At 36.0% G+C, this 17,540-nt stretch overlaps 2 protein-coding genes across 3 annotated transcripts in view; both read left to right on the top strand.

Moving 5' to 3' along the window:
• The window catches only part of LOC107751934 (cationic amino acid transporter 2-like), a 16,659-nt gene extending 7,241 nt beyond the window's left edge, over positions 1–9,418 (top strand). For both annotated transcript variants that reach the window (XM_016567718.1, XM_016567717.1), the window contains exons 4-12: positions 511–676; positions 791–927; positions 1,020–1,242; positions 3,962–4,098; positions 6,003–6,105; positions 6,530–6,729; positions 6,820–6,986; positions 8,199–8,307; positions 9,037–9,418. In XM_016567718.1, coding sequence (XP_016423204.1) covers positions 511–676; positions 791–927; positions 1,020–1,242; positions 3,962–4,098; positions 6,003–6,105; positions 6,530–6,729; positions 6,820–6,986; positions 8,199–8,307; positions 9,037–9,191 — 1,397 coding nt within the window. In that variant the 3' untranslated portion in view covers positions 9,192–9,418. The remainder of the gene's footprint in view (positions 1–510; positions 677–790; positions 928–1,019; positions 1,243–3,961; positions 4,099–6,002; positions 6,106–6,529; positions 6,730–6,819; positions 6,987–8,198; positions 8,308–9,036) is intronic.
• A 3,533-nt stretch (positions 9,419–12,951) lies between these two features.
• On the top strand, positions 12,952–17,191 carry LOC107752073 (platelet-derived growth factor receptor-like protein). The gene is made up of 6 exons (XM_016567927.1): positions 12,952–13,069; positions 13,812–14,091; positions 15,420–15,571; positions 15,658–15,957; positions 16,050–16,186; positions 16,583–17,191. Exons 1-6 carry the CDS (start codon positions 13,015–13,017, stop codon positions 16,772–16,774), a joined length of 1,116 nt encoding a protein of 371 aa, XP_016423413.1. The 5' UTR covers positions 12,952–13,014; the 3' UTR covers positions 16,775–17,191.
• The last annotated feature ends 349 nt before the right edge of the window (positions 17,192–17,540 follow it).

Genomic DNA, 17,540 nt, shown 5'->3' with positions numbered 1-17,540 from the left:
CCAGCTAACCAATCACAGCACATTTCGTATTTCAGAAGGCGGGCCTTCATTTGATACAGGAACTATTCGAGCCGTTCATGTCAGACTGGGGAGAGAGGTGTTGTAATAATGTAAAATATGTGAAAAATAATGTTTTTCGAACAACCTAGTATGAGAGCATGTTCTAATACACCCCCAAAACAAAATCAAGACTTTGTAAAAGAGCATAATAGGACCCCTTTGAATGTACATATTAGCCCCTATATGGTACATACGAGTAACTTTTGAAAGGATACTGCCACACCTTTTTTTTATGAGTGTAGTACTTGTGTTACTGCCGCTTTAAGATGAACTGCTTGTTGTATTCCTCATTTGTAAGTTGATTTGGATAAATGCATCTGCTGAATGAATAAATGTAGAAAAATCTCCTGAATGCATCTTTTAAATAAATTATTACATGAATTATTACTACATTCACATGCATTTTTCCTAAAATGAATTTGAATGTCTGTCATTGTAATTTTCCCCCAGGTCTTCTCTCCTTTGGGGTGAAAGAATCAGCTTGGGTAAACAAAATCTTCACAGCCGTAAACGTGCTTGTGCTGATGTTTGTTATCATTTCTGGATTTGTCAAAGGAGACTCGCTCAATTGGAATATATCAGAGGAATCTCTCATAAATGTTACCATTGTCACAAGGTGAAGAATATCTTTTCAGTTACGTTCTTACTTCTTTTTAGATGTTGATGAATTCAGCCTAATGTGTGAATTTTTGATGATCATAACCATTAAAACGGTAAAATACGCTTACAGGAATCTCTCACACACTGCTAATGTCACCAGTGATTATGGGGCAGGGGGATTTTTGCCTTATGGCTTTGACGGGACACTGGCTGGTGCAGCCACATGCTTTTATGCCTTTGTGGGATTTGATTGCATTGCAACCACAGGTACTGTGGATTCTGTTTTATACAACAGTTAACTTCAGTTCTCCATTCTGATCTTGTGTTCTAAGACTGCTGATATTTGTTTTTGTGACCAGGTGAGGAGGTGAAGAATCCCCAGAGGGCCATTCCCATTGGAATAGTTGTTTCCCTACTGGTCTGTTTCCTTGCCTACTTTGGTGTTTCAGCGGCCCTCACCCTCATGATGCCCTACTACCTGCTGGACGAAAAAAGTCCTCTGCCTTTGGCTTTTGAATATGTGGGCTGGGGGCCTGCGAAATATGTTGTAGCAGCAGGATCACTCTGTGCTCTATCAACCAGGTAAACATCTTTCTTTGCTCCCATAATGCTGTGCTGCTGGCCAAGGCTTCTTACAAGATTGTATATTGAGGCAGCATGCTGATATCAAACACTCCGAATGGTTACATAAAAATGCATTTATTCATTTTGTAATTTGTTTGACATTCAGTTAAACATTTTTTTTCTAAATAATTTGTAAGTTCTTAGTTGGTGAATTGGTTCCTATCCTTTGCATCTCTAATGACTTTTTGTTGGTGATTTGTTTGAAAGAGAGCCATATAAATAATTATACATAGCATTTAATTAATCAGTATTATTATATAAGCTTATTAATTATAATATGATTAAGGTTTATACTTGCTCTCTTTCAGAACAAAATTGTCATGTGGAATGTGTTTTTTTCCTGGTGACATAAATCAGTAAGGACTATTGTTTGGCAATGAGCAACGCTCCATAAAGTGGTATGAATTACAACCCACTAATTTTAACAGTATGTTTATTGGATGATTATTGGATATGCTTGAATATTAATCTTAATTCATCTTAATTATGTTCAAAAACATTCAAATGTGTGATTGATAAATTAAACAAGCTGTTATCCTATTGCTATACACGTTTTATGCCTAAGACCAATCATTTTGATTGTAGCAACTTTTCTTTGAAGACTAGTTTCATTTTATGAATTTACTAAAACATTTTATAGGATACCATGGCCTAGGCCTTGTGCAATAGTCCCAGGGAAAAAAAGAAGATGATTTAACTGTACGTCTTGTCCCATTTGCTAAGTGCTGTATAAAGATGTGCTTCAAATTTTATATTTCCTAAAGTCACCATGAAACAGCCATTTGGCAACCCATATTACTTCTGTAAAGTGTTTTTTAAAGTCAAACAGAATATTTAGAAAGAACATAAGCAAACTTAATTCTGTCCATTGGGAATTAATTTTGTGAAAAATATTGTCTGTATATCCTGTGATTGGAGTGGTGCTGAAAACATAAAAGGGACTGGTGATGTCAGTCAAAAAATGTTTTCCCTATTTTGATTTCATGTTGACTTTAAAAATCATTGTTTGTGGAGGCCTGTAACAGTACACAGCAACTTAAGTGTTTGGGATCAGGTCTGCAGCATGTAATTAATAGGAGTGGGAGAAAAAAATCGATTATCCGATGCATCGCGATTCTCTCTTCAACGAATCGATTCTGAGCATGGTTTTTCCCCGCATATGGCACGTGTGTGCGCTAGAGACAATCGCGGCGGGCTTCATTGCACAGAATATGCGCTGTGAGACACGTGTGCATTGCTTGACAGTGTGTGTTTCCACCCGCCGTTATTTCAGTATTTTACTTTAGATATGCTTTTATTTATGCGTTTTGGAATGCAGTACGTATAAGATGCACGAAACGCATGTACTGACAGACTTTCACCTGTGCTTTGTGTTTGATGTCCTGAAGATCGATCGCGGCTGCGGTTAAATGCACTTGCATCTACGAATACTTTTATACGAAATTGAGGTAAACACAGTTAGCTATGTTTTCAGAACAGGACAAAACATCTGATATATCGAAATAGAATTATGCATTAGTGTGAATGCAGCCTGTTAAAGCTGCCACTGTCTGTGATCTCATCAGTAATAATCAAACAGCAATAATGCTGAGGAAAAAAGAAAAACCCATTACTATGATTGTCTGTAAACTTTCGGATAGCCTACTTAAAGAACACATTTTTAAAATAAGTAATTATTTTAAAAAGTAGACTGCTTATATAATTTAATTAAAAAAATTAAGTAAAATTTGCACAAAATAAATTTGATATAAAATGTATATGAAAATGTAGCCATGTGCAATAATATTGAAAATTGAGAATGTGACGCATCATGATATTGAGTTGAATCGAATCGTTGATATGATAATCGTAATTGAATTGAATCGTGAAACCAGTGAAGATTCACACCCCTATTTTTAAGATGGCATAAAAAAAAAGCATAGAAACTGCAATTTTGTTTAAAATGTAAAGTTGTAAAGATGTATTTGCACAGCAGAAAAATTAATTAGGAAAAAATATAGATCAAGAATCGTTTTGGAATCGGATCGTGACTCCCAGAATCGAAATCGGATCGTGAAGTGCCTAAAGATTCCCACCCCTAGTAATTAATTGACCCCTTGCTTCTGCTGATGTCTTTGCCTTATATGCAGTCTGCTGGGCTCCATTTTCCCAATGCCGCGTGTAATCTATGCTATGGCACAGGATGGGGTGCTTTTCAAAGCGTTAGCCCAAATCAATCCTAAGACGAAGACCCCGCTTATTGCTACAATGTCTTCAGGTGTAGTTGCAGGTGAGAGATGGGGGCACGATTGCTATGCAAATCGCGAATGTGATCCACCAGGCAAATGTGAAAAAGAGCGGAAATGTACAATAAAAGACATGGAAAACATACATCAAATAAACCTTGAAATATCAGGACTTTTAAAAATGGCAACTTCCAGGCCTGGATGAATCAAGGAAATGAATAAAATCCTAAAAAGTCATGGCAGTTCATTGAATATAAATGTCTGTGTATGCTCATATCTAAAATCTTTATACAATTATTTAAAAAAATTCCAATAATTACATATGACTGGAAAAACACAATTGGCTGCACTTGGTCAATATCTGCTCCTTCACATTTGCTGGTGTTGGTTAATATGTTCTTTTCCTTCCAGAGTTGCAGGTATCTGAACCATGACTCCTTTTTTGTTTTTAGCCTGTTGGGCTCTATGTTCCCTCTTCCCCGCATTCTGTTTGCCATGGCACGAGATGGCGTGCTATTCAGATTTCTTTCCAAAGTGAGTAAGCGTCAGTCGCCAGTGGCTGCCACTATGGCAGCGGGCACTACCGCGGGTAAGCAAAGACCGAGGTAGGCCTTGCATGGCCTGCTGTCCTGTTTGTGTCAGCCTGGTGGAGGTGCAGTGTGCTTGCTTAATCGCAGTACACTGTTAATAGATGCATGCTGTCACTGTGGTGTTGGTGGTAAAAATCGCTGGGATTAGACAATATGTGATAAAAACCTCTATGGAAGCTATTTATTGCAAGCAAAAATGATATGTAGAGTGCTTGGTGGTGAAGCTGGCAGGAAAAAGAAAGAAAATCAGTCATCCAGTATAAATTGGAATTATCACAATTTTTAATGTTATTGAAAGAAATCTCTTATGCTCTAGGCTGCATATTTTTACTATATCAAAAATCTAGTAAAAACTGTAATATTGTAAAAACATTATTACAATTTAAAATAACTGTTTTCTATAAATGTAATTTATTCCTGTGATGGAAAAGCTGAATTTTCAGCAGCCATTTAAAAAAATAAATAATTCTGCTACATAATATTTTATGGAAAATGGATATTTGTGATTGTAACTACCACTCAAAAGTTTGGGGTAAGATTTAAAACTTAAATAAATTCATTTTTTGTTTTATTAAGCAAGGACGCATTACATTTATCGAAAGTGACCATAAAGATATTTATAATGCTACAAAAGATTTTTGTTTCAAACAACCATTATTAATAATTATAAACCATTATTAATAATTGAGCACCAATAATAATAATAATAATAATAATGTTTCTTCAGCAGCAAATCAGCATATTAGAATGATTTCTGAAGAATCATGTGACACTGAAGATTGGAGTAATGTTGCTGAAAATTCAGCTTTGCATCACAGGAATAAATTGCATTTAAAAAATATATTACAATAGAAAAGTTATTTTAAATGTTTCACAATATTTCTGTTTTTACTATATTTTTGATCAATTAAATGTAGCCTTGGTAAGCATATAAAACCCTGCTTTTAAAAACATAAAAAATGGCAATTATTCCAAACTTTTGACTGGTAGTACATATATATATATATCTGACTTCATGTGTCAGGTGCAGATGTGAATTACTGCTGACAGCTGCAGGGAGGGATTCTCAGTACTTCACTACAGTGTGGTAATACAGCACTTTGATGCTAGCAGGGGTCACTCAGTGGATGCTTATGGATTCTGAGGACTTCTAAAGAATGAGAAAGCAGAGGGGAAGCTTAGTGAAGGGATGAGGACGCAGGGCAGATAATGGTTTTTGGAGCCCCCTGCACATTAAGCCTATACTGTAGCACTGTATGTTTGTTAGTGTACACGGCCTTCTTACTGTGAGGGAAGTCTAAACAGCTGTATATGAAGTCATAGGGCACATCTGGTGTGAATTTTATCAGAAGATACCAATGCTATTGCATTCTGAGTTTAAAGTCAGACATCCACTAAAGAAGGAATCTGTATTGATTATTGACTTCAATTTCATAGTTCACCAGTCATGCTCTTTAAATTTGTAAGATTTACTTCATTAAATGAACACAAATGAAATAAGAAACCGTGCATGCTCTGTTGGTGTATAATGACCTTTATATATTTTTTACAACTAAGCCACACTTAAAAATGTATGAACGCCATTGCATTAAATTGGAATTTATTTGAATATAACACTTTTCAAGCAAAAAATAAAAACAAAACAATATATACTGTATACTGTTCAATTTTTGGTTGTCACCCTAGCAAGTAATTGCAAACATTGCTTAGAAAATTTACATGAATTATGAGAAAGTAGAGGTATTTAAATTGTTATGCCATGGAATTAATGCATTTGAAGTGTATGTAAACTATTTAATTTATAGAAGTTCTTATAGTTTGTGATATAATAATTTGTGTTTGTTATGCACTTAATGTATTATTTTTAAACTTAATCTGATAAGTGTTTGTTTAATACCAACAGCTATCATGGCTTTCCTGTTTGACTTGAAAGTGCTGGTAGACATGATGTCTATTGGAACCTTGCTGGCATACTCTTTGGTGGCTGCTTGTGTTCTAATCCTCAGGTTAGTGTACATTCAGTGCATTCATTTTCAATCAATCAATCAATAACTTCATGGTGACAGCATTACTATTTGCGATACAGCTGTTAATACAAGTATGCTTCTTAATGATGCAAACCAATAGACTAGTCGGTACAACACTTACAGCAAGAATTATGCAGTGGTCTGCCATCTAGTGGTAATGGCATTTCCCAACTGTGCAAGGAAAAATTGAAATCGCATCATATGACCCCTTTAATGTATATTTCAATGATTTGACTTTGAACATATTTTATATAGACAATTTTCTTGTGATAGTCTCTGTAGAGCTTAAATGATACTGTCACATTTGATGTATTTATCATATTCAACAAAAAGATTTGTTAGTGTTTTAATAATGTTTCTGTTTCTAATGGCATGAAGTAGCTATATAAAATGTGCATGTCAGGTATCAGCCAGATGCTGCGTTTGAGAGGTCTAGGATCAATGAAGGCAAGGAAGAGGTTGGTGAGTCTGAACTGACAGAGTCTGAGTCTCACCTGAACATGCTGAAGGACGGAAGCGTAACCCTGCGCTCTCTGCTCAACCCTCCACTGCTGCCCACTGAACAGACCTCCACTGCCGTCAATGTGTCTGTTATGATCATGGGTTAGTACAGCAGCAGTTCGAGATTGATTTGACAAGTTAGTTTATAAAAATTACGTAGCCGTTCTGATCCGTGTTTGTTTTTCCCTGCAGTGTTTGTTGTGTGTGTTGTTAGCACACTCAACACGTACTACGGACAGGCCATTATTGCTATGGAGCCTTGGGCCCTGGGGGTCTTGGGTGCATCTTTGTTCATCTTCATCATGTGCATGCTTCTGGTTTGCAGACAACCTCAGACGAGGAAGGAAGTTTCTTTTATGGTATGTAGGTTTGAAATCTAACATACTTAACATACAAAAGTTTGGGGTCAATAAGATTTTTAATGTTTTTGTAAGAAGTCTCTTTTGCTCACTAAGGCTGCATCTGTTTGATCAAAAATACAGTGAAAACAGTAAAATTGTGAAATATTACTACAATTTAAAATAACCGTTTTCTAGTTGAATATATTTTAAAATGTCATTTATTTCTGTGATGCAAAGCTGAATATTCAGCAGCCATTACTCCAGACTTCAGTGTCACATTATCTTTCAGAAATCATTCTAATATGCTGAGTTGATAATCAAGAAACGATTCTTATTATTATCAATGTTGAAAACGGTTTATTATTTTTGTAAACTATGAAACATTTCATTCTAGATTCCTGGATGAGCAGCAAAGGTTCAAAAGAACATCATTTATTTTACATATAACTTTTTGTATCATAAATGTCTGCACTGTCACTTTTGATCAATTTAATTAATCCTGCTGAATATTAATTTCTTTAAAAAAATCTTACGGAGCCCAGCCTAAGTTAGTTAATGAGTTATTAATGAGTTTTTCAATAATCAATATTTTTTCTGTATAAATACACAGGAAGATCACACTCTTAAAGGGATAGTTCACCCAAAACTGATCTCCAAAGTTTTTCTTTTCTTTTATGGAACACAAAAAGATGATTTTACCCAGAATGCCGATCTTTTCTATACAATAAAAATTAATAGTGTCCAGTATGAATTCACAAGTCTTAGACTATACTACACAGGTTGTGATGATTGCTGCTATGGTCCTATCACTTTTATTGAATGGAAAAGAGCAGCAACAATCTGCCTAAAATCTAAAATGAAACAATGTGAAGGTGAGTAAATAATGAGAGAATTTTCAATTCGGGGTGAACTTTCCCTTTCATAGACGTACCCAATGTTAAACCATTGCTGCTGTTTATCTTGATGTGTATTCTGCCCAGAACAGCACTGGGTTTTAGGGTAATAGCCTGTATAAAATATCTGTGTTTGCCAAGCATTCTGTGTTCTTTGGAGGACCATATTGTGTGCTATCCCTATCTAACAGGAAAAACAATGTGATATGACCCGAGAGAGCCTCCATTCATCGTGTTTTTTTAAGTTTTCTTTTCAGTCTGGGTTTTTTTCTAGAGCGAATGCTGAGCAGAGTGCAGTCAAGCACATGTTTGAAGCAATGTGTATTTTTTGCTTCAGGTTCCTCTGTTGCCCTTTCTACCCATCTTGAGTATATTTGTCAACGTGTATCTCATGGTTCAGCTCAGCGGAGACACGTGGATCCGTTTCTCCATCTGGATGGCCATAGGTACGTGCTAACTTTGGGTAAACACACACAGGATGCAATCCTAAACCACATTCAAACAAATCTAAAGGTCTCATTGCCGTTTCAAGGCTGTTTGCTTGAAAAACAGGCTTTATTGGAAATAAACTTAAGAAAACCCCAGAAAAGACCAGCTTAGATGAGCATGAATTTCCATGGTGGTCCAGGCTGGTTTTCACTGGTTAGGTTTATGCTGGTGGACAATTTGAAAGGATAGTTTATCCAGTGATGAAAATTTTGTCTATTTATTTACCCTCATTTTTGATCTAAACCCAAAAGCTTGTGTATAGTAAGTATATATATATATACATATATATATATATATAAAGTTATTTATATATAACTTTATATATATATAAAGTTAAACTACTCTGAAAAGCTAAAAAAATAGCTTTCAAGTAATGACTCTACATCAGTGTGGAGGCCTGAAAGCCATCACCCGCTACAAGACCCCATCCCTATAATGCACAAATCTGTACATAAATCTACTGTTCCAGATTCATACACATTATTTATTGTTAAGTTTTTTTTTTCTGTTCTCATGTCAGATATGTATGTATGTATGCATGCATGTATGTATGTACCAGGAGCACCTTAAAAAAACCACAACAAATTCCTTGTGTGTTTACACACACCTCGCGAATAAAGCTAATTCTGATTCAGATTTATATATATATATTTTATATAAATCTTAACTTTGACATCAATCCACAGGTTTCCTCATCTATTTTGGATATGGAATCTGGCATAGTGATGAACGTAAGAGGCATCTACAGAACTGTGGTGTTGCGACAGAGAAAAAGACATTGACAGGAAATGAAGGCACTGTGGAGTATGTGACGCACATAGAGAAGACTAGCCCATGTTAAAGAGCAGCAGATAAAACTATAATAGTAACTAGCTGTTATCCATGGCATTCACCAACCTGCTGACAGACATAAACTCTGTGTATTCAGCTCTGCCTTTACTGCCATCATGAACAATCACTGTAACACCTCTCAGTGCTGATGCTCTCACCTGTGATGTGATAGTAGGACATTAGGGGTGTGTGATCTGACAATGAAAATTTAATGCATTGATTGTGGAATTGATTCTGTTTGTATATAATTATGATTAATAGCAATAACTGAACATGAATAGTGACCAAATCTTTCTTTTTTTACATTTTAAATGTTATTAATTTTCATAGCATTGAATTGAATTGTCAGAGCAAATATTTTCACCCCTGTAAGACATACCTCTGTGTATAAGCAATTTGCTTTTAAATGTATTTGGAAGAGAAAGGGAAAGCATGTTTTTTTGTTTTGCTTTTTTGCATAAAAGTATTACGATTTCCACAGACAGTATCTTAAGATTACTTCCACTGTTAGTTTGTAAAAAAAAAAAATATATAAAAAAACAAAAAACAAATTATAGCATATATACTTAGTTCTAAAGGTATGAGACACATGTGTTAAAGTAATGTTCTTTTTAGCAGCATCATATGACCCCTTTAAATAATGTGGAACATCAGAAAAAATATTGGTAAAGCCGTGATAATGGTGAATGTCCAGCTTTCACAGCATGTCTACATGTTTGACTGTCTTGTTAAAGTGTTTAATTCTAAGATTTAGAATTAATACTGTTAACTTACTGTACGTGCCTGGGATGTTAAAGGGTTAATTCACCCAAAAATGAAAATTAGCCTGTGTTTTACTCACCCTCAAAGCATCCTAGGTGTATGTGACTTTCTTCTTTCAGACGAATCCAATCGGAGTTATATTAAAAATTGTCCTGGCCCCTCTCAAGCCTTTCAATGGGGGTAAGCGGGTGTTGGTTGTCAACAGTTGAGAAGACGTGAAATAAAGTGCGTGCATCCGTAATAAAACGTCCTTCACGCCGGCTCCGGGGGTGAATAAAGGCCTCCTGTAGCGAATCCATGCATTTTTGTAATATAAATATCCATATTTCAAATGTAATAAACACTTTTTTCTCACTTCCGCTGACTGTCATACGCAGAAGCCGTTCAGGCGGATGACGTAAGATGTCGACGTTGCGTGATTAGTGACGAACGCGGAGACAAAACAAAACAAAACGCCGTTCACGAATTTGAAGTACAAAACGAGGATTTGTAAAGAAAAATGTCGGGGGATTTCGACATGAGCCAAGAGGAGACTGGTTTTCCTTTGCTCCTGCATTTCTCAGAGGCACGCGCACGACACATACGTCTTACGTCATCCGCCTGCACGACTTCTGCGTATGACAGTCAGCGGAAGTGAGAGAAAAGTGTTTATTACATTTGAAGTATGGATATTTATCTTAAAAAATGCATGTATTCGCTACAACTGAAAGAAAAAAAAAAATCACATACACCTAGGATGCTTTGAGGGTGAGTAAAACACAGGCTAATTTTCATTTTTGGGTCAACTAACCCTTTAAGCTGCCTTGATAACACTAATTCACATTTTCTTGTATTCTGCTAAACACTAATTTTTTTATCTTAATCCATGTTACATGTGTTGTGTAATTGTCGCTGAATGTTTGACAGGGATATCCTACAATGTACAGTATTCATAGGTCAACCTGTTGTTTAACAACCAGAAGGTCTGATGATGTTGAAGCAAGTACGTATGTATGTTTTGTCTTGTAAAATTACCTTTTATTTACTTTATACACTTGCTAGATATTTTTTTTACTCTTTCAGAAATATTAATGAATAATCATTAATCTACACTAGTTCACTGCAGTCATTCAATACATGACAATCTGTTCAATCCAGCTAACTGATGCAAGTGGTGGTCTAAAAATGGACAACCTGAGCATCTGAAATTTTGAGTTGTAGATTGCAGTGTAAATTAGTCATAGTGAGGCTAAGATTGTGGCACAAGCATTAATAACAATGTGTTAATGTCTCATTAAATAATGCACATCAACTTCTGTTTATAGCCTTTGTATTATTTTATTTTATCATTATAATAGTTTTTTAATAATGGAAGTAATGTGTGGATTATGCCACTGTCAAAACATTGCAAAGTGGTTTCATACAAAACAATAAAATATTTCTCCCTTTTTAACAAAGTTTCCCCACATTATTTTAAATAAATATGCATTAAATCGTTTTATTTAAATTTTAATGGATTTTTTTCTTGATTGGTAGGTCTGTTGTGCCGTTCACTAGTTTCTCATCTTATACAGTATCATAAAATGTAGCTACTATTTCATATGAGTTCAAGTAATGTTAAATGTCTAACAAAAGAAGCTGATATTTGATTTCAAATTATTGCAACACTGCATTACTCAACTGCCAATGGAAACAGATTTCAGCATTATGCTTCAGTAAACAAAACACTGACTGCCCATTTAATTATAGTATAATGTAAAATAGCAGTATTGATAAGGTGAACTCTATTTGTAAAGCATGGGTATACGTTAAAATGAATGATGGACAGAAATATCTCACATATGAACCTCTACAGCAGTGGTCGCCAACCCGTCGATCGCGATCGACTGGTAGGTGTTGCCAAGTCCGCGGTTTTCCCGCAGAATTGGGCTACTTTAACACTGTTGCCGCGGGTTGTTGTTCATGTCCGCGGGTTGAAGCGACCCCAATAACGTGATATTTAGCCCCTGGAATGTGAATTTTACTGGAAGATCCCCGGCGAAAAACGCGTTTTTACCCCCCGAATGCGATTTTTACAGGGGAACCCCCCTCGAAACGCGATTGGACTAGTTTTATTGCGAAAATTTGGCAACCCTGTTCATTAGTGACACCTGCTGTCAGAGAGCGTGACTCATTCAGACCCTGCTGTTGTTTCGCGCAGATGTTTTATGTAGCGTTGGTGACCACTGCTCCACAGAATAGTTCACCCAAAAATGAAAATCTGCTGTTAATTTACTCACCCCCAGGCCATCCAATATGTAGGTGACTTTCTTTTTTCAGTAGAACGTTAAAGAAGATTTTTAGTTGAACCCAACGAGCACCGTCACTTTGAGAGTCCAAAAACGCAAATGCAAAACATTAAATGAATCCACGTACACAGCTCCTGACGATATATTGAGGTCTTATGAAGCGCAAAGATCGGTCTGTGTAAGAAACGAAACATTATTTATGACATTATTACCTGTAATCCACAGCCTCAGACAAACAGTTCTGCGCGCGAGTCTTCGCTCACAACGCACGCAAGGCCACGAACTCACGTAGCGAGGACACGTCTGCAGAAGGCGGTTTGATTTAGCAATATATTTTTATTTTCAGTATATTGTATTGTATTGTTCATCATTGGGTACTTACTTTTTTATCCTGGATGAAAAAAAATCTGTAAAAATAGGGTATAACGTGAAGGAATTTTCCATAGGCCAAATTATCTGTTTACATGTGATTTACCTGTGTTTAGAATTTTGCACTTCATTGCGTTGTGTTTTAGGATTAACGAAAATGTCCGTAAAATTACTAGACAATTAACAGCATTTTTTTTTTTTTTTCATTTTCGAGTAAACTATTCTTAAAAATGTGAAAGACTTTATCTGGATTATGAGGCCAATAGCGCAAATAGCTGCAGTCCAGCAGAGGGCATTAGAGGATCACACACTGACACTGAGGGGGGAGTGTGTTAGATGGGCTGGGGAAATTCCTCTTTTTTTCACATGGATGGAGCTGACTGTGTGTAAACGGGACAGACGTGCGCCCTGCTGGAGCTCTCCACTTCAGCCATCATGAAGCTCTGGCTCTTCTTCACACTGGCACTGCTCTGGCTGGAGGTCCAAAATGGTGAGCAGATCTCTTTTATTTTTTTATGCCTTGTTATTATTACTTCAAAACATGAAGAAAGTCTATCTCTTGCTCGAAAAGAAAATAAATTGAGAGATGTTTCTGGATGAACGTGTATGTGCCAGTGGTGCCAATGGAAACCAAATTCCAGAGTAGAAAGGGGAGGAGAGATTAGATCAGGGCAGAGTTTAACTTAAATTTACGCTTAAATTATACAGCAGAGACAAAAATTAGAGAATCAAATATGTTTGCATCCTAACAAGGTAACTTTTTTTTTAATGATTTTTTTATTTTCATTCAAACATAAATCAGAATCAAAAGATCTGTATACAATATTCTTCTAGACCTCATGATCCTTGCATGTGTCAAAAATGAATTTAAAAGGAATTTGTGATTCAATGAACTTCAGTATTGTTCAGTTTTGTACGAGAAAGGCATACTTCCAGCACTGCTGTTTGTACAGCTGTTAGCTGAAGAATATAGAGCAGATTTCCAGATGGCAGAAACCTCTTTCGCTTGCTCTCTCTCTCTCCTTCTTTTTTTTTGGCTTGGTCATAGGAGTTATAAAGTGTCACAAAGAGAGAAATGAAACACATATGCTGTATTATGTTTATTGCCTACTAGCAGTGAATAAATTAATGTTATTGCTCTTTAGAACTTCCCCATGTAAAGTTTGCCCGTCACATCCAAATGCTGAAACAACACGCTGTTGACTAGGAAAACTGTGTTTTGGTTTACCCAGGTGTGTGTCAGCAGGTCAAGCGTAAGAAAGAGGCTGGTGAGAACCGCATTAGAACAGAAAGAAAGAGGGTGAAGGTTCGCTACCCCAAAGTAAAAGAAAAGGAGATAGGAAGCAAGGGCCAGTCTATTCTCACCCAGGTCCTTGATAAAGGCCGTTTTCTCAGATTGGGCGAGAGCCTTTCTTTGAATCCTGGGAAAACACTGGAACTGAGATGCAAAGGGACTAATATAGGTTGGGCGTATCCCTCTTATCTGGACACCTTCAATGACAACCGCCTCAGGTATTCTTCTTTCTCATTTGATCTATTCATTTAATATAGTAATCATGTTTTTTTTTGGCGTATTGATTACCAACTGTATAACAGTTCTACTACAAATACCATGGTTAAACTATGGTTAGTGTAGCAAAACCATGGTTAATTTGTGGTTACCATGGTTTAACTATAGTAACCATGGTATTTGTAGTAAAACTGTGGTTATACAAATAGTAATCAATACACCAAAAAACATGGTTACTACATTTTTACTACAATAAAACCATGGTTAATTTTCATTACAAGATTACACTGCATGTAAATAAATACAACTTTCTATTTTAATAAAAATAAATAAAAAAGTTAAAAAATTGAAGTCAAACTGAAAGAAAATGATGTTGCCTTGGAAAATAGATGAATTCAATTTTTACTGGATTTCATTCAAAGTTTATTTTATTTCAAGCAATGTACTATTTTTTTAAATGAATTTATATTTTTAGTTAACAATAATAATAACCCTGTTAAACTACAGACCGACTCACTTCAAAAGCAGATGCTGCAAAAAATGTCATTTAAGAGACATCAAGGCTATTTCAAGCAAACTGAAGTAGGGTGCACAAAATATCTTCTTGAGATTATAATATGCTTTCTTTTATGGATAAAATATGATTTCCTAAAGAAAAAATATATTTATCATCAGTGGTTATGAAACGAACCCTAAATTTGTAGAATGACTCATATAGTCCATAGTACATATATTATATACTGCAGAAATAATACAAGTAGTATGCTATTCCAACATAGCCCAGGTCTAGACTTGATTGACTGTGTTGTTCCAGCATCAAGCAGCATGAGCGGTACAGTCAGCAAATAAAAAAGTTAAAAAATTGAAGTCAAACTGAAAGAAAATGATGTTGCCTTGGAAAATAGATGAATTCAATTTTTACTGGATTTCATTCAAAGTTTATTTTATTTCAAGCAATGTACTATTTTTTTAAATGAATTTATATTTTTAGTTAACAATAATAATAACCCTGTTAAACTACAGACCGACTCACTTCAAAAGCAGATGCTGCAAAAAATGTCATTTAAGAGACATCAAGGCTATTTCAAGCAAACTGAAGTAGGGTGCACAAAATATCTTCTTGAGATTATAATATGCTTTCTTTTATGGATAAAATATGATTTCCTAAAGAAAAAATATATTTATCATCAGTGGTTATGAAACGAACCCTAAATTTGTAGAATGACTCATATAGTCCATAGTACATATATTATATACTGCAGAAATAATACAAGTAGTATGCTATTCCAACATAGCCCAGGTCTAGACTTGATTGACTGTGTTGTTCCAGCATCAAGCAGCATGAGCGGTACAGTCAGCTGATTCTGACGTCGCCCTCTGCTGCTGATACGGGGGACTACAGCTGCTGGGTGGTGCTCTGTGATGGAGAAGAATGTGCAAAGGATGGAGAAAGCACCTCTGCGACCTACATTTACTTTACAGGTACAGCATCTGTTCACATATCACACAAACACAGCTACATCATCTTGAAACTCCACAGACATTCTTACTATTCTCTTTGTATCTAGACAAAGATGAGCTGTTCGTCCCCTCTGCCATCCATTTTGAGATCATCTACCTGCGCCCTGACAAGCCCGCCACCGTCCCGTGCCGGGTGACAAACCCCAAAATCAAAGTCTCGCTGCACAGGGAAGTTCCTGCAGAAGAAATCGCTGTGGATGGGACCCAGATCTCTTACAATCCCACTAAGGGCTTCATCATCCAAAACCCCAGTCCAGAACACAAGGGTGCTTATTATTGCAAAGCCAACAGCACCACGAAAACCACTCCACAAATATCCACTAAATACCAGCTGCTGTATGTGGAAGGTAAGAGGAGAGCACAATAGTACTGCTAATAACAGTACTAAAAATACAATTGTAAATAAATAGTAAATAAAATTGCATTTTGCCCCTCGTAGTGCCTAGTGGCCCCCCTTTTGCAACTATTGATGCTTCTTCGAACACAGTGAGTGGTGGAGACTTCTTTAACGTTACTTGCACAGTTCTGGGTGAACCGGAGATGAATGTCAGCTTCAGCTGGAGGTATCCTGGCCAGGTGAGTGGTACATTATTTTTTTTTCCTTAAGAAAAGTGCAATTATTTTCACCACTTACAATAAGAATATTATTTCTTGAGCAGCAAATCAGCATATTAGAATGATTTCTGAAGGATCATGTGACACTGAAGACTGGAGTAATGATGCTGAAAATTCAGCTTTGCATCACAGGAATAAATTACATTTTAAAATGTATTATAATAGAAAACAGTCATTTTAAATATTGTAACAGTAATTCACAATATTACTATTTTTGCTGTATTTTTGATCAAATGAATGCAGCCTTACAGAGCATAAGAGACTTCATTCAAAAACAAAAAAATGTCAATTATTCTAAATGTTTGACAGGTAGTGTAGATTCAGATAAATAGGTGTTAATATGACGTGTGTTCTCAGGGTCAGAGGCCGGTGAATATTCAGGACTCCTGGCGCCTGATAAACCGCGGTGTGGGACACACAACACGCATCTCCCAGAGCGTCATGATTGTGGATGATGTTGAAACGATTGACTATGGAAAGTACATCTGCAGGACCAAAAATAAGCATGGAGAGACATTGGTGGCCACAACGGTAAAGTCACATGAATAGGAAGAAGAACATAAAGATTATATATTGAGCTGAGCTGGACTCCATTCACACTTCAGGCTTCTTGCTGCTTAATTAAATCCTTATGAAAAACATGCATTCTATATATGACTTGGAAATAAAGTGCTTCTTTTAAACAGACTTGATGATGATGCAAGTTAATGCAAGCTTCATGTTCAATGGTAAATCAACAGCATACTTAATACGGTTTATGATGCACCGCTGCCTGTGAAATAGTGTTTTTCCATCAAGAACCTATAATACTGAAAATGGAAGGTGTTAAGTTCTATATGCATGAAATATGTCTAAGGAGCGTGAAGGCTTTGTGCTCTGCTCTAATGGACTCCGTATGTGGAATGTGCAGTGGGAGCCCTGTGCTTATTTTGGTTAAGTGCGACACATTCAAAGTATGTTTCTCCTCCTCTCAGAGATTTCTGTTATTGAATTATTAGCAATTTAAGAATAAGTTACAGAAGAATTCACTACACAGAACAGATCACAGTCAAACTGCAAGTCCATCGATGCAGCTCTAAATGCTGCCATAGACTTCCAGCCTGGACATGAAGAAAATAAATAAAAAAACCAACAGATACAACAGGTTCCTGCACAATTTCACTGCTTGGCTCCTTAAAGGGAAAGTGCTCTCAAAAATGAGAATTCGGTCTTCATTTTTTTACCCTTACAGTATGTTGTTCCAAACTAGTATGACTTTCTTTGTTTTGTGAAAAGTAAAATAAGATATTTTGAAGAATATTGATAAGAAAACAGT

Source organism: Sinocyclocheilus rhinocerous, unplaced genomic scaffold (assembly GCF_001515625.1).
Source record: "Sinocyclocheilus rhinocerous isolate Xijiao unplaced genomic scaffold, SAMN03320098_v1.1 scaffold662, whole genome shotgun sequence".
Lineage (NCBI taxonomy): Eukaryota > Metazoa > Chordata > Actinopteri > Cypriniformes > Cyprinidae > Sinocyclocheilus > Sinocyclocheilus rhinocerous.
The sequence above is the reverse complement of the archived record's forward strand: the minus strand, read 5'-3'. Positions and strand labels throughout refer to the sequence as shown.

Coding starts and splice junctions, on each gene's coding strand:
- LOC107752073 (XM_016567927.1), top strand. CDS start 13,015: ATGAAGCTCTGGCTCTTCTTCACACTGGCACTGCTCTGGCTGGAGGTC. Junction 14,092..15,419: donor TTCAATGACAACCGCCTCAG/GTATTCTTCTTT, acceptor GTGTTGTTCCAG/CATCAAGCAGCATGAGCGGT. Junction 15,958..16,049: donor CCAGCTGCTGTATGTGGAAG/GTAAGAGGAGAG, acceptor TGCCCCTCGTAG/TGCCTAGTGGCCCCCCTTTT.